This window comes from Oratosquilla oratoria, chromosome 26 (assembly GCF_046742065.1).
Source record: "Oratosquilla oratoria isolate Oo_2021 chromosome 26, ASM4674206v1, whole genome shotgun sequence".
Lineage (NCBI taxonomy): Eukaryota > Metazoa > Arthropoda > Malacostraca > Stomatopoda > Squillidae > Oratosquilla > Oratosquilla oratoria.
The window spans coordinates 34,883,691-34,898,690 of record NC_134802.1 but is presented as its reverse complement, the minus strand read 5'-3'; the positions used below and the strand labels follow the sequence as shown (position 1 = coordinate 34,898,690).

Sequence of the window (15,000 nt, the reverse complement as noted above, 5' to 3'; positions counted from 1 at the left end):
ACCAGAAATATATATATATATATATACAAATACAAATATATGAGACATTAATCTAAATTTGTCACTCAAAACACGTTTCCCCTATGTCACTGGTCACCCACCTCTGTGAAGGCCGTCGCCGCCGTCGTCAGCGCCCCCGTCAGTCGGCGCGCTGGAGTAGGTCGTCGTCCCGATGCCCGAGTCGGAGGCGGGCACTCCCCACCGGCCCTCCAGCTCTCGTATGCCCTCCTCCTCCTCCTCCTCCTCCTCTTCCTCCTCCTCTTCCTCCTCCTCTTCTCCTTGCTCATCCTCCTCCTCTCCTTCTCCCTCTCCTTGGTCGTCCTCCTCCTCTCCTTCTCCATCCCCTAGGTCGTCCTCCTCCTCTCCTTCTCCCTCTCCTTGCTCGTCCTCCTCCTCTTCTTCTCCCTCCCCTGGGTCCTCTTCCACTTCCTGTTCTTGTTCCTGTTCTTCTTCTTCCACTACTTCCTGTCCTTCCTCCTTCTGTTCTTCTATCAGTTCTTGCCTTCCTTCCAAATCCTCCTCTCCCTCTGCTTCTCCCTCACTTCCCTCCTCCTCACCCTCCACCTCTCCCCCAGTTTCTCCCTCGTCCTTCTCCTCCTTTTCCTCCTCCTCACCCTCTACCTTTCCCCCAATTTCTCCCTCGTCCTTCTCCTCCTCTTCCTCCTCCTCCCCCTCTACCTCTCCCCCAGTTTCTCCCTCGTCCTTCTCCTCCTCTTCCTCTCCCTCTACCTCTCTCCCAGTTTCTTCCTCCTCCTTCTCCTCCTCTTCTTCCTCCTCCCCCTCTACCTTTCCCCCAGTTCCTCCCCCGTCCTTCTCCTCCTCTTCTTCCTCCTCCCCCTCTACCTTTCCCCCAGTTCCTCCCCCGTCCTTCTCCTCCTCCTCCTCCCCGTCTACTTCTCTCCCAGATTTTCCTCCCTCCTCCTCCTCCTCCCCTTCTACCTCTCCCCCAGTTTCTTCCTCCTCCTTCTCCTCCTCCTCCTCCTCCCCCTCCCCTTCTACCTCTCCCCCAGTTTTTTCCTCCTCCTCCTCCTCCCCCTCTACCTCTCCCCCTGTTTTTCCTCCCTTCTTCTCCTCCTCCTCCTCCACGTCTACCTCTCCCCCAGTTTCTTCCTCCTCCTTCTCCTCCTCTCCATCTATCTCTCTCCCATTCTCTCCCTCCTCCATTTCCTTTTCCTCCCCATCTGCATCTCCCCCAGTTTCCTTCCCTTCTCCCTCCTTCTCCTCCTCCCCCTCTACTTCTCCCCCAGTTTCTTCCCCTTCTCCCTCCTCCTCTTTCTCCTCCTCACACTTTACCTCTCCCCCAGTTTCTTCCCCTTCTCCCTCCTCCTCTTTCTCCTCCTCACACTTTACCTCTCCCCCAGTTTCTCCCTCGTCCTTCTCCTCCTTTTCCTCCTCCTCACCCTTTACCTCTCCCCTAGTTTCTCCCTCGTCCTTCTCCTCCTCTCCCTCCTCCTCTTCTTCTCCGCCCCATTCCCTTCTTCTTCCATCTCTCTCCGTTTTGTTTATTCGTTCTTCCTCATCTCTCAGCTCTCCTGACTCTGGGACCTCCTCTTCCTCTTCCTCTTCCTCCTCCTCCTCTACTTCCACGCCTTCGATATCACTAAATTTCAAAATTCTCCTCTTCGCAGCTTCCCCCTCCTCCTCCCCTTCCTTCCCTTCCTCCTCTTCCTCTTCTTTTTTCCCTTCCTCCTCTTCCTCTTCTTTCTTCCCTTCCTCCTCTTCCTCTTCTTTCTTCCCTTCCGCCTCTCCCTCTGCCTTTATAACTTCCTCTTCCCGTGCCTCTTCGTCAAATCCTTTGATGACTTTATCCTCCTCCTCCTCCTCCTCCTCCTTCCTTTCCTTCGTAAGGTCCTCTCCCTCCATGACCTGGTCCTCCTCATAGGGTTTCTCCTCTCCTTCTTCCTGAGAACCCTCCTCTCCTTCGTACTCTTTAAGAATCTCTCCCTTTGCCTCTTCCTCTTCCTTGTCCTCACGTTCCTCTCCGTAATCCTCCTCCTTGGCCTCTTCCTCCAAGAGCTCCTTCACCTCTCCTCCTTCCCCGTTCTCGTCCTCTTCCTCGAACTCCTCTCTCGAAAAATCGTATTCCTGCGACAGAGCCTCCTTCAGAAGTCGGTACACTTCGTCAGCTTCCTCTACTTCCTCCTTAAGGTCATCCTTAAGGTCATCCTTAAGGTCATCCTCCGTAAGGTCATCCTTAGCATCTTCTTCTACAGTGGACACATGTTCCTCCTTCAGCGCCTCCCTCAGTGCCTCCTTCAGGACTCTGTCAAGTTCCTGGTCGTCGTCCTCTTCGTCTTCTTTCTTTGGTGGTCCATCTTCCTCCTCAGCACTATCTCGGCTCGAAGGTTCCTCTTTTTTCGCAAAGGCTTCCTCCCATTCCTCTTTTTCCTCCTCCTCTTTTTCCTCTTCGCCTTTTGGGATCCCTTCCTCAGTAGGCAAAACTTCCTCCTCCTCTTTTTCCTCCTCTTCTTCCTTCTCCTCTTTTTCCTCCTCTTCTTCCTCCTCCTCTTCTTCCTTCTCCTCTTTTTCCTCCTCTTCTTCCTCCTCCTCTTTTTCCTCCTCTTCTTCCTCTTCACCTTTTGGGAGCCCTTCCTCTGTAGTCAAAACTTCCTCTTCCTCGTCCTCCTCCTCTTCCTTCTCCTCTCCCTTTTTCACTTTTACGACCTCTTGTTCCTCCTCCTCCTCCTCTATCTCCTCTTTTACTTCCTTCTGTTCAACCTCCTCCTTTTGCACTTCCTCTTCCTCGTCTTCCTCTTTCACAACCTCAGACTCCTCCTCTTCCTCTTTCACAACCTCCTCTTCCTTCTCCTCCTCTTCTTCCTCCTCTTCCGCCTTCTCTTCCTCCATTTTTAATCTGTCTGCTTCATCCTCTTCTTCTGGCACAGCCTTCTCCTCCTCAACCTCCTCTTCCTCTTCCTTTTCTACCTCTACCTCCTCTGCCTCATCTTCTTCTTCCACTTTCATATCCTCTGCCTCCTCTTCCTCCTCTTTCAGAACCTCCTTCTGTTCAATCTTCTCTTCTTCCTCCTCCTCCATTTCCACCTCCTCCTCTTTCTCCACCTTCACATCCTCTCCCTCCTCCTTTTTCATTCCTACCTCCTCATCCTTTTCTTCTTTAGAAATATTTGCCTCCTCTTCTACAAAAACTTTCTCAACCTCCTCCTCCTCCTCTTTTTCCGTTTTCATGTTCTCTTCCTTCTCCTCTTTTTCCACTTTCTCAGTCTCTTCTTCCTCCTTCACAAAAGCCTCCTCCTCGACCTTGTCTTCCATTTCCTCCTTCACAAAAGCCTCCTCCTCGACCTTGTCTTCCATTTCCTCCTCCTTCACAATTACTTCTTCCTCAACTTCATCTTTCTCTATCTTCTCTATTTTCACAACTTCCTCCTCCTCCTCTTCCTCCTCCTCCTCCTCCTCTCCCTCTACAACACCTTCTTTCTTCACAACTTCTTCTTCCTTTGCGATCTCTTCCCATTCCTCTCCCTCACTCCCTCCCTCCTCTTCTTTTACATTTTCCGCTTCCTCCTCCTCCTCCTCTTTGACATTCTCAAACTTCTCTTCCACAGCCTCCTCCCCCTCTTTTTCCACCTCTCCTTTTTCCTTCACAACTTCCTCTTCTTCCTTCTCCTCCTCCTCCTCCTCCTCCTCCTCCTCCTCCTCCTCTTTTTTTAATAAATCTTCTTTGGGGGTCTTTTCATCCTCGACTTTCAAAAAAGTTTCCTTCTCCTCATTCTTCAAGAGCTCTTCTTCAGTCTCTTCCCTCTCCGAGACCTCTTCCTCGAGTTCTTCGTCAGCCAGAGGACCTCCCACCTTCAGAACCTTCCCCTTTTCACTTTCCTCCTCTCCCGAAGCTTCCTCCTCCTCCTCCTCTTCTTCGCTTCTTCTCTTCACCAAAATTTCCTCGCCTTCCTCGGCATCGTGGTCCCCTTCCTCCTCTTTGGTCTCTTCTTCTTGCAGGACCTCTTCACTCTCTTCCTTTTCCAAGACCTTTCCTCCTTCCTCCTCTAGGACTTGTCCCTCTTCCTTCAAGACTTCTTCCTCTTCCTCCTTGTTACCTTCCTCCTCTAGGACTTGTCCCTCTTCCTTCAAGACTTCTTCCTCTTCCTCCTTGTTACCTTCCTCCTCTTCCTCTCCCAGGTCTTCATCTCCCTCCTTCAGACGCTGCGCACCGCCTTCCTCCTTTAAGCCTCCATCTTCATCTCCCTCCTTCGAGCCTCTTCCCTCTTCACCTTCCTCCTTTAAGCCTCCTTCTTCATCTTCCTCCTTCAGACCTCCTTCTTCCTTCTTCAGGCCTCCTTCATCTTCTTCCTTCAATCCTCCTTCTCCATCTTCCCCATCCAGGCCTCCTTCTTCATCTGCCTCCTTCGAGCCTCTTTCTTCATTTTCCTCCTTCAGATTCTCTTCTTCATCTCCTTTCTTCGAGCCTCCTTCTTCATCTTCTTCATCAACTTCAGCTACCTTCTCTTCCTTCTGCAGGATACTGGACGCGTCTTCAAGTTCTCCTGGTTTCGTAACATCGATCTCTTCGTCTTTATCTTCTTCTTTATCTGTGACCTTTGCTCCTTCTTCACGTTCCTGGAGGACCAGTTCTTCCTCTTCCTCCTCCTTCTGGACTAATTCTTCGTCCTCCACGTCTTTCTCCTCGGCCTCAGCTTCTGGGACCACCGCCTCGTCTTCGGGATGTATGTCACTTGGAAGATTCTCTGCTTGTTCAGGTGTTCCCTTCAGGTGATCGCTCATTTCTTGAACCTCTTCCTCCTGAGGAACCTCCTCTTCCTCCTCCGGCACGTCTTCCTTCGGGACACCCTCCTCCTCCTCCTCCTCCTCACCGACATAAACGTCTTCAAGTTCTCCTTTTCCGCCTTCGTTGACTTCTTCAGCTTCTTCCTCAGTCATGAAGTTTCCTTCTTCCTCTTCTTTTTTCTCTTCTGCTTCTCCCAACCCAAAGACATCCTCACCTCTTCTGAAAACCCCCTCTTCCTCTCCATGAACCTCCACCTCTCCTCCCGCCCTCTCTTCCTCTTCCTCCTCCTCCTCCCTCAGCCTCACTACTTCCTCGTCACATTTCCACAGATCTTCCTCCTTCTCTTCAGGCTCTTCCATCCTCGAGGAAGTCTCTTCCTCTTCGACTCCTCCCTCCTTCAAGGCCTCTTCATCATCCTCAGACTTCTCCTCTCCCGTTTCTTCCTCCTCTCCTCTCCTCAAGACCCTGCCTTCATCTTCACTCTTCTCCTCAAGGACTTCCTCGTCATCTTCAACCTCCTCCTCCTCCTCCTTTACTGCCTCCTCTTTCAGACTCTCTTCTTCCTCTTCCAGGACCCCCTCTTCTTCTCCAGGCTGAGATTCCTCTTCCTTCTCCAAGACCTCCTCTTCTTCTTCTTCTTCAGCGTCGAGGACCTCCTCCGTCCCTTCCTCATCCTCTCCTCCCGGGACCTTTTCTTCCTCAACAAGGTTCGTCTCTTCCGCGACATCGTTCTCCTCCTTCTCTACGCCCCAAAGTTCCTCTTCCTCCTTCGAGACTTCCTCTTCCTCTTCGGCCTCTTGCTCCAGCGCGTCTTCCCTCTCCTCTTCCACTGCGTCCCCTATGGTTCTTTCTTCCTCCTCTTCTTCCTCTTCATCCTCCTCCTCTATGCCCTCTCCAATGTCGCCCATGAAGAAGCCTGGAGGAAACGAAAGCGGACTCAAAATCATCGAGAGTTGAAGGACGTGAATTGTCTATTCCGTGACGGGGACAAGAATACAGCCACCGTGTTTCCCTACGAGTCGTAAACGGCAACTAACTAGGGAGAGAGCGAGAAAATGAGGGATCAACCTCTTTCTCTTCCCTCTCTCTCTCTCTCTCTCTCTCTCTCTCTCTCTCTCTCTCTCTCTCTCTCTCTCTCTCTCTCTCTCTCTCTCTCTCTCTCTCTCTCTCTCTCTCTCCTACATAGAGTCAGTGCAAAATACATGCTTTGATTAATAGATTTGTATATATATACATATATATATATATATATATATATATATATATATATATATATATATATATATATATATATATAAATATCTGTGTGTGTGTGTGTGTGTGTGTGTGTGTGTGTGTGTGTGTGTGTGTGTGTGTGTGTGTGTGTGTGTGTGTGTGTGTGTGTGTGTGTGTGTGTGTGTGTGTGTGTGTGTGTGTGTGTGTGTGTGTACGTGCGCGCGAAGATCTAGAGTCTGGGATCCCTGTTGAGGGGGAAAAGCGTAAACACCAGACTCGAAGTGGGAAGTTTAATGCCCGACGTTTCAGTCCTAGTCCTAGGACCGTCTTCAGGAGTGTGAATATATACAGTGGTCACATGAGCTATTATACTGTCCGTGGTTGGAAGACGGTCCTAGGACTAGGACTAGGACCGAAACGTCGGGCATTAAACTTCCCACTTTGAGTCTGGTGTTTACGCTTCTCCCCTTACAATAAATAAATATGTATATATATATATATATATATATATATATATATTATATATATATGTGTGTGTGTGTGTGTGTGTGTGTGTGTGTGTGTGTGTGTGTGTGTGTGTGTGTGTGTGTGTGTGTGTGTGTGTGTGTGTGTGTGTGTGTGCGCACACACGCCCCCACGCACACACACACACACACACACACACACACACACACACACACACACACACACACACACATATATATATATATATATATATATGTGTGTGTGTGTGTGTGTGTGTGTTTGTGTGTGTGTGTGTGTGTGTGTGTGTGTGTGTGTGTGTGTGTGTGTGTGTGTGTGTGTGTGTGTGTGTGTGTGTGTGTGTGTGTGTGTGTGTGTGTGTACATATTATATATATATATATATATATATATATATATATATATATATATATATATATCACTCATCTCCCTTTATTACTTCATGAATATCCTTACCGAACCGAAGAGAACCACCTGAAAGCGGTTCGGTTGCTTCTTCGGGGAACCACGAACCAGCACCCACTCTCCCTTCTCCTCCCTCTCCTCTCCCTTCTTCTTCCTGTTCACCGCCGCTATCTCGTCCTCTTCCTCTTCTTCTTACTCTTCTTTTTACCACTTTCCTTCTTCTCTTCCTTCTCTCTCCGTCTTCGCTCTCTGTGTCCTCTTTTTGTCCCTCTTTTCCTTTTCCTTTAACGTTATTTCCTCCTCCATCTCCCCCTCCTTCTCCTCCTCTTCCTCCTCCTCCTCCTCCTCTTCCACCACTATCTCCCCCTCCTCCATCTCCCCCTCCACCATCACCCCCTCCCCCTCCTCCTCCTCCTCTTCTTCTTCCTCCTCTTCGTCCTCCTCGAATCCCTCGGGCTCGTAGATGTCTTCGAGCGAGTTTCAGGAGTTTGTGGACGTCCTCCTCGTTGTGGACGCCGACCTCCTGAAGGAGAAGGTAGACCGTTTCAGATCACTGAAATACTGAAACAGAAGGACTCTCTGCCCTCCACACAAGTGCACACATTGGAGGGCACACCTGAATGACTTTCTTCTGGCTAACAACAGACGACGGTGTCCTCCTCCGCGATAAAAGGATTTATCCTTTTGACTGATCAAGGATTTTTTTTTCATTTTACTCTTGAATGAATAAAGTCGTGTTGCCGTTGTTGTTGTTGTTGTTATTGTTGTTGTTGTCGTTGTAGTAGTAGAAGTAGTAGTAGTAGTAGTAGTAGTAGTAGTAGTAGTAGTAGTAGTAGTAGTAGTAGTAGTAGTAGTAGTAGTAGTAGTAGTAGTAGTAGTAGTAGTAGTAGTAGTGGTAGTGGTAGTAGTAGTAGTAGTAGTAGTAGTAGTAGTAGTAGTAGTAGTAGTAGTAGTAGTAGTAGTAGTAGTAGTAGTAGTAGTAGTAGTAGTAGTAGTAGTAGTAGTAGTAGTAATAGTAGTAGGGAATATTAAAGAAAATAAAAGGGTCGCCGACCACAGTCATTGGCGGGAGAGGGGCCAATGAACTGTGTCTGTGGGAGACAGATCCTGATTGCTTCCACCACACAGTTCCATGAGGATGGAGGTCGTGTTAAAAAATATATATATAAAAAAGTAGTAGTAGTAGTAGTAGTAGTAGTAGTAGTTGTAGTTGTTGTTGTTGTTGTTGATTTTGTTGCTGTTGTTGTTGTATATCCCTTGGGGCAAAGCTAACGCACCCTGAATCCTCCCTCCCCCCCCCAAGACCAGGATCTTCAATGTCTACAGCCAGAACGCCGAAGACGTACTCACCCAGAAGATCTGTTCGAGAAAGAGGAGCTGCTTCTGGTGCGCCGGGTCCTTTATCACCTGCTCCTCCTCCTCCTCCTCTCCTGCCGGAGGAGGAGCCCGAGGTTCCTCTCGCATCCTCAACTGCTGCGAGATCTGATTCAGCTCCCGGTTCATCCTCTGGAGCTTCTCGCCCTCGATCCGGCTCTCGAGGTCCTCCTCGAACTCTTCGCCGGGCTGGACGTCGACGAGGAAGAAGCAGACTTCGGAGAGCCGCCTCAGGAACTCCTCGTCCTCCTCTTGCTGCGAAGTCGAGACGGAGTCGACTTCGGAGACCGAAGCGGCTGCCGAGGAGGAGAGGAACAGTCTGAGTAATGACAGTCGACCTCGTCTGCCTTAATCGAGATGGTATGGACACGTGACATGAATGGGGGGAATGAGATGTAAGGAAGAAAAAGAAAAGAAAAAGAAGAAAAGAAGAAGAAGAAGAAGAAGAAGAAGAAGAAGAAGAAGAAGAAGAAGAAGAAGAAGAAGAAGAAGAAGAAGAAGAAGAAGAAGAAGAAGAAGAAGAAGAAGAAGAAGAAGAAGAAAAAGAAGAAGAAGAAGAAGAGGAAGAAGAAGAGGAAGAAGAAGAGGAAGAAGAAGAGGAAGAAGAGGAAGAAGAAGAAGAAGAAGAAGAAGAAGAGGAAGAAGAAGAAGAAGGAGAAGAAGAAGAAGAAGAAGAAAAAAGAAGTAGAAGAATAAATAGAAATAGATTCCGTCCACATCGTAGAAGACATCAGTACGAGGCCCAAGGAAGAGATACATACATACATACATACATACATATATACATACGTACATACATACATACATACGTACATACATACATACATATACCAAGGCTTTATCCCCCTAACACGGGAGGTAGCCAAAAGATAAAGGCACAGAAACCACTCCCACCCATTCCATCCCCTACCTACTCCACTCCCCTCTACCCTCTCCCCCCCCCTCTCTTGTCTTGGCACCTCCTGGATGACGGCTCATCCCTGCATCCTGTCCACTGCCCTGGGTCAGAGGCAGAGTCGCAAGACACAGCACATCCACAGGAAGAGATGAATTCAGGAAATGGAAAAAGGATGCCGAAGAAGAAGAAAGGAGAAAGACGCTGAAAGAGGTGACCCATCCAAGGTCACGAGGGATCATGACCTCGGGTGAGGTCAATTCCCCTTGGGGTGCCGGGTGCGACGAACGCTCTCTCTCTCTCTCTCTCTCTCTCTCTCTCTCTCTCTCTCTCTCTCTCTCTCTCTCTCTCTCTCTCTCTCTCTCTCTCTCTCTCTCTCATAACACATTTCCTAGTTGCCAAAGAGGCATCATTTCTGGTCCCCGAATTTCTTCACATTTTCATTTCATCGCTGGTAACCAGCGCTTCCATCCTTGGGGACACTACGACGACGCCGAAGCGATCGAGACTCAGAGGTGGCCAAGGAGGGGGACAGAGTTTAAACTAAAAATGCTTAACATCATTCTTCGAATAGAGATGAGTCACCAGTCATAAAAGACACGTGACTCCGGTCCATAGGGGTAGGTCCCTCCTAATGCACTGACTGCATGAAGCTTAATACATATTCATACACAATACAATACTTATATACTCAATACTTATATACTCATACACAATACAATACTTATACACACATATATACCAAAGGCTTTTTCCCCCTTACATGGGGGGTAGCCAAAAAGAAAAAGGCACAGAAACCATTCCCACCCATTCCATTTCCTATATATTCCACTCCCCTCCACCCTCCTCCCTCCCTCTTATCTTGGCACCTCCTGGATGACGGGTCATCCCTGCATCCTGTCCACAATACAATACTTATACATTCAATATTTATATACTCACACACAATACAATACTTATACACTCAATGTTTATATACTTATCCACAATACTTATACACTCAATATTTATATACTCATACACAATACACTACTTATACACTCAATATTTATATACTCATACACAATACAATATTTACACACTCAATATTTATATACTCATACACAATACAATACTTATACACTCAATATTTATATGCTCATACACAATACTTATACACTCAATATTTATATACTCACACACAATACAATACTTATACACTCAATGTTTATATACTTATCCACAATACTTATACACTCAATATTTATATACTCATACACAATACACTACTTATACACTCAATATTTATATACTCATACACAATACAATACTTATACACTCAATATTTATATGCTCATACACAATACTTATACACTCAATATTTATATACTCATACACAATACAATACTTATACACTCAATACACAAGGGGAGTTCCTTGAGGACGAAGCCGCTTGTGAGTAACCTACCCTCGGAGTGCCCCAGGATGCGCGCGGCGGCGGTGATGGCCGGGGTCTCGGTCGCGGGCGCCTGCAGGGCCGGGTCCAGGTCCTTGAGGCACGAGAGGTCCGGCTCGAGCCAGTCCTTGGCCAGGACTCCGCGCTCGATGCTTCGGTCGAGGTCCACCAGCTGGCGGAGTCAAGACAAAGTGGCTGCAAAAGGAGACCACTACGCCAGGAGGCACTGAGTAGCTGCGGCCGAAGCCGTCGTCTTTGCTACTGTTGGGGTCACTTCAAGGGAGGTTACAGTTGCAGAACGAAAGACTGACAGGAGACCTTTTGGTCCATGACGAGGTCGGAGGTAGATAAAAAACAAAATAAACAAACATCACAAAAAATAAATGAAAAAATAAATAAATAAATAAATAATCAATTGAGAGACGTTTAAGTTGTCCACTGCACAATGAACAAACAAATTAATGAACAAATAAACAATGAATAATCAGGCAGATAAAAGGGTAAATAAGTAGATAAATAAATAGATAGATGAATGAATGAATAAATGAAAATATATTTAAACAGACATATGAATAAATAGATGCATAAATAACAAGCAAATAAGATAAAATTGACAAATGTATAAATTCAGAGATATTTCAAGGTTATCCACTATCAAAAAAAATGAAAGAAAATAAAATTACCAGTATATTAAATTTGTTATTCATTAATCATTAACGTCAGAAAATCTTATTCAGCTGAAGATGAATTAGAATGATTGTGACATCTTAAAAGTAATATCCTACACTAGGAGGCGCTTAGCTACTGCACGGACATCTGTAAAGAGATACAATCGTTTTGTGACAGCCACCTACTCTTCTGACGAGGTTGTGGACGTTCTCGTAATGGAGTTCCCGGACGCCAGCCAGCTGTTCCTTAGCCACCGTGGACGCGTGTTTGAGCCGCCCTTGGAGTGCTTGGAGTTGCTCCTTGAGAGAGAGTACATCTCGATAAACACCCCTATCTGCCCTTGCACGGAGAGCCTCCTGGTGTTCCACCTGTAGACGCGGAAATAAAAATGCTAATTCAGTTACAAATTTATACTAACGGTATATTAAAAACTATAGTCACCCCCCTAGTCTCTATTTTCTTTCACTGATTTCCTTGATCCAGATAAGAGAACGGATACCTGTAACAACATGTTTATTATTAATTTTTTCATCATTTACTATGCCGCGTTCGGCCTGTCACTTATCCGGATGCACATAGGTCAAAGATAACCATTATCAATACTATTGATTGAAAATATAAATGGCCAAAGTTGAAAGTAAGATATTTTTCATTATCAATTATAGTAATATCATATTTTCTTATAGTGTCTAGGAAAGGGATTCACTATAAATGTTCACAAAATACAGTATTTCACAATAATCCATTATTCTAGACCTACATTTTTTCTAATTCTAAACCTGGTTTATTTTCGATAATTGAAAAAATTCGTCTGGCATTTAGAATCGGAAAATAATATACAAAAGTAACGTTTCTGACCCAGGGCAGTGGACAAAGTGCAGGGATGACCCGTCATCCAGGAGGTGCTAAGATAAGAGGGAGGGTGGAGGGGTGTGGAGTGTATTCAGGGATGGAATGGGTGGGAATGATTTTATGCTTTTTCCTTTTTGGCTACCTCCCTTGTAAGGGGGGAAAAGCCTTGGTATATGTATGTATGTATGTAACGCTTCTAATTTTAAACCTGGTTTCTTTTCAATAACTGAACAAAATCATCTAGCATTTAGAATCGGAAAATAATATACAAAAGTAACGCTTCATGAATTATGATTTTAAAACAAGTAAACAAGCAGAGTTGCCAGATACGGCAAAACTAGTTTTTTTATGCGTCCTCAACTGAGCAACGATGAAGTAAACAAAAACTCGAACGAAGCGGTTTCGAACCTTTCTCTTGTAATTGTTGAGGAGCAACCTGAGGGCGTTGAGCCGACGTCGTCCTTCGCTGACCATGGCCGTCGTCTCCCGGTACTGCTGCTCGAGGACCAGCTCGTTGAAGGCCAGCTGGCCCTCCTCCAGCTGACGCCGCGTCTTCAGCTGCACCTCCTTCAGGAGAATCTGAAACCAAGAGAAAGAAATTATGATAATAATGATAAGGATAATAACAAACACACACCGAGCTGGTCTGTAGGATACCCGAGGTCCCTTGTGACGCTTCCTACATTCGTCTTAGATGCCCTTCTTGCCCCTACTCACCTTCTCGATGTCCTCGTCGAGTTGCTCCTTGGCCTGCGCATGGTCGGAGGTGCCGTGGAGCTTGAGGTTGATCACCTCCTGCAGGCGCTGCTGGCGGTTACGGAGACGCGTCCGCAGGAGGTCCTGAAGGTGGGCGTTCAGCTCAGCGATGGCCTCGTCCCACTGATCCGAGTAGAACTTGAGCAGCGCCTCCCTCTCCCTCGTGGCCACGGACTGGAACGGGTCGAGAGTTAGTCGACAGATGAGGAGGAGAAGAAGGACGAGGAGGAGGAGGAGGATAACAAGGAGAAATAGTAAGGGATGGTGATGATGATGAGGAGGAGGAGGAAGAGAAGAACAAGGAGAAATAGCAAGGGATGGTGATGATGATGAGGAGGAGGAGGAGGAAGAGGAGGAGGAAGAAGAGGAGGAGGAGGAGGAGGAAGAGGAAGAAGAGGAGGAGGAAGAGGAGGAGGAAGAAGAGGAGGAGGAAGAAGAGGAGGAAGAGGAGGAGGAAGAAGAGGAGGAGGAAGAGGAGGAGGAGGAAGAGGAAGAGGAGGAGGAAGAGGAGGAAGAGGAAGAGGAGGGGGAGGAAGAGGAAAAGAAGGAGGAAGAGGAGGTGGGTGGAAGAGGGAGAGGAGGAGGAGGAGGAGAAGAAGGACGAGGAGGAGGAGGAGGAGGAGAACAAGGAGAAATAGTAAGGGATGGTGATGATGAGGAGGAGGAGGAGGAAGAGGAGAATAAGGAGAAATAGCAAGGGGTGGTGGTGATGATGATGATGATGAAGATCAGGGGGAGGAGGAGGAAGAAGAGGAGGAAGAGGAGGAGAAAGAGGAAGAGGAAGAGGAGGATGAGGAAGAGGAAGAGGAAGAATAGGAAGAGGAGCAGGAGGAGGAGGAGGAGGAGGCAAGCGACCAAGGGTGAGCTTACATCAATTATGCCCGAGTCTGATTTATTCTGACGCAAGTCATCCCACAGATTGGGTCAAATTAGCTGAACAATTAAAAGTGACATATAACTTCAATTCTAGTGACGCCCCTACGGACCAGAGGCGCACAGGTTTGGAGGTTAATATTCACTGAAGAAAAAGAACTTGTGTCTTTTAGAATCTATGACTCTTCGGCGCGATCTTGTCCCCAATGAGGGATGGTTCTGAGAGAGGGACGTCATATAGAATCATCTCCCTGCCGTCCGTCTTCAAAACCCGTCAACACTTCAGCCTCCATCTGGAGGTACAACCCCGAGGGGCTGACACTCGCTCTCTGGACCGGGTCCAAGATCTTACTGAGCGCTGAAACAATTGGTTGTTTTAAGAAACGAGTTAGACAACTTTATGGATGGGGATGACAGGTGGTAAGGGACATGGAACTGCCGAGTGTAGGCCTCATGGTCTCCTGCAGTCTCTCCTATTCTTATATTCTGATGTTATATAACTGCTTGCTTCAACCTACATTTTTTTTTTTTTTTTGCATTACTCCATCGGTAGTAAAGAAGTTAAATGGAAAGTTGAAAATTATTATGTAACATAATCAGGAGCACAATCATTGTCGACTCTTCTCCTGATTAGATAAACGACATGACGTCATCGGCTTGCCTCCACAGGAATCACGTGACCAAAACCCAAAGATTCCTAATGTCGTCTTTATGTTCACCCAACACTCGGATCTTTCCTAGATAATTATGATTTTACTGCAAGAATTTAGGGGGAAATTTAGGAGGATTGTAGTTTGCAATCGAAATATATCGATTCCCCGTTTCCAGCCTTTTCTACTCCAACAGTGGTTTCTACGTAATTGACAAATGTGTGATTACATTTTTCACCTGTAAAATATATATATATATATATATATGTATATATATATATATATATATATTTATATATATATATATATATATATCTATATAAGTAGAAAATCAATCACTCAATCCCTTACACGATATTGTCCCCAAAGGTAGAGGCGCTGGTTATACCAAATAAACTATAAAATACCACTGTGGTGCTTGCGAGCAACACGTTGGCAACCTCTGCCTTAGATTCTTCAGTCCATGAATCTGTCCTTCTACAGAAAAATAAATAGATAAATTTATCAATAAATAGAGTTATAGATAAATAAATCACTCACACGCTTAATCAATCAATTGACAAATAAATTAATGAATAAATAAATACATTAATGAATAAATATAGTAATAAATAAATAGATAAGTAAATAAATAAATGAATAAATAAATATTC

General features: G+C 46.2%; 2 protein-coding genes across 2 annotated transcripts in view; both read right to left on the bottom strand.

The window, feature by feature from the left end:
• The window catches only part of LOC143039328 (uncharacterized), a 7,624-nt gene extending 2,731 nt beyond the window's left edge, over positions 1 to 4,893 (bottom strand). Inside the window, exons 1-3 of the mRNA XM_076209206.1 lie at positions 4,456 to 4,893; positions 1,974 to 2,301; positions 102 to 1,577 (exon numbers count right to left, since the gene is read on the bottom strand). Coding sequence (XP_076065321.1) covers positions 102 to 1,577; positions 1,974 to 2,301; positions 4,456 to 4,893 — 2,242 coding nt within the window. The remainder of the gene's footprint in view (positions 1 to 101; positions 1,578 to 1,973; positions 2,302 to 4,455) is intronic.
• Positions 4,894 to 5,624: 731 nt separating this feature from the next.
• The window catches only part of LOC143039327 (dynein regulatory complex protein 1-like), a 21,247-nt gene continuing 11,871 nt past the window's right edge, over positions 5,625 to 15,000 (bottom strand). The window contains exons 6-12 of the mRNA XM_076209205.1: positions 12,786 to 12,998; positions 12,477 to 12,647; positions 11,402 to 11,584; positions 10,560 to 10,719; positions 8,194 to 8,513; positions 7,301 to 7,366; positions 5,625 to 5,657 (exon numbers count right to left, since the gene is read on the bottom strand). Coding sequence (XP_076065320.1) covers positions 5,625 to 5,657; positions 7,301 to 7,366; positions 8,194 to 8,513; positions 10,560 to 10,719; positions 11,402 to 11,584; positions 12,477 to 12,647; positions 12,786 to 12,998 — 1,146 coding nt within the window. The remainder of the gene's footprint in view (positions 5,658 to 7,300; positions 7,367 to 8,193; positions 8,514 to 10,559; positions 10,720 to 11,401; positions 11,585 to 12,476; positions 12,648 to 12,785; positions 12,999 to 15,000) is intronic.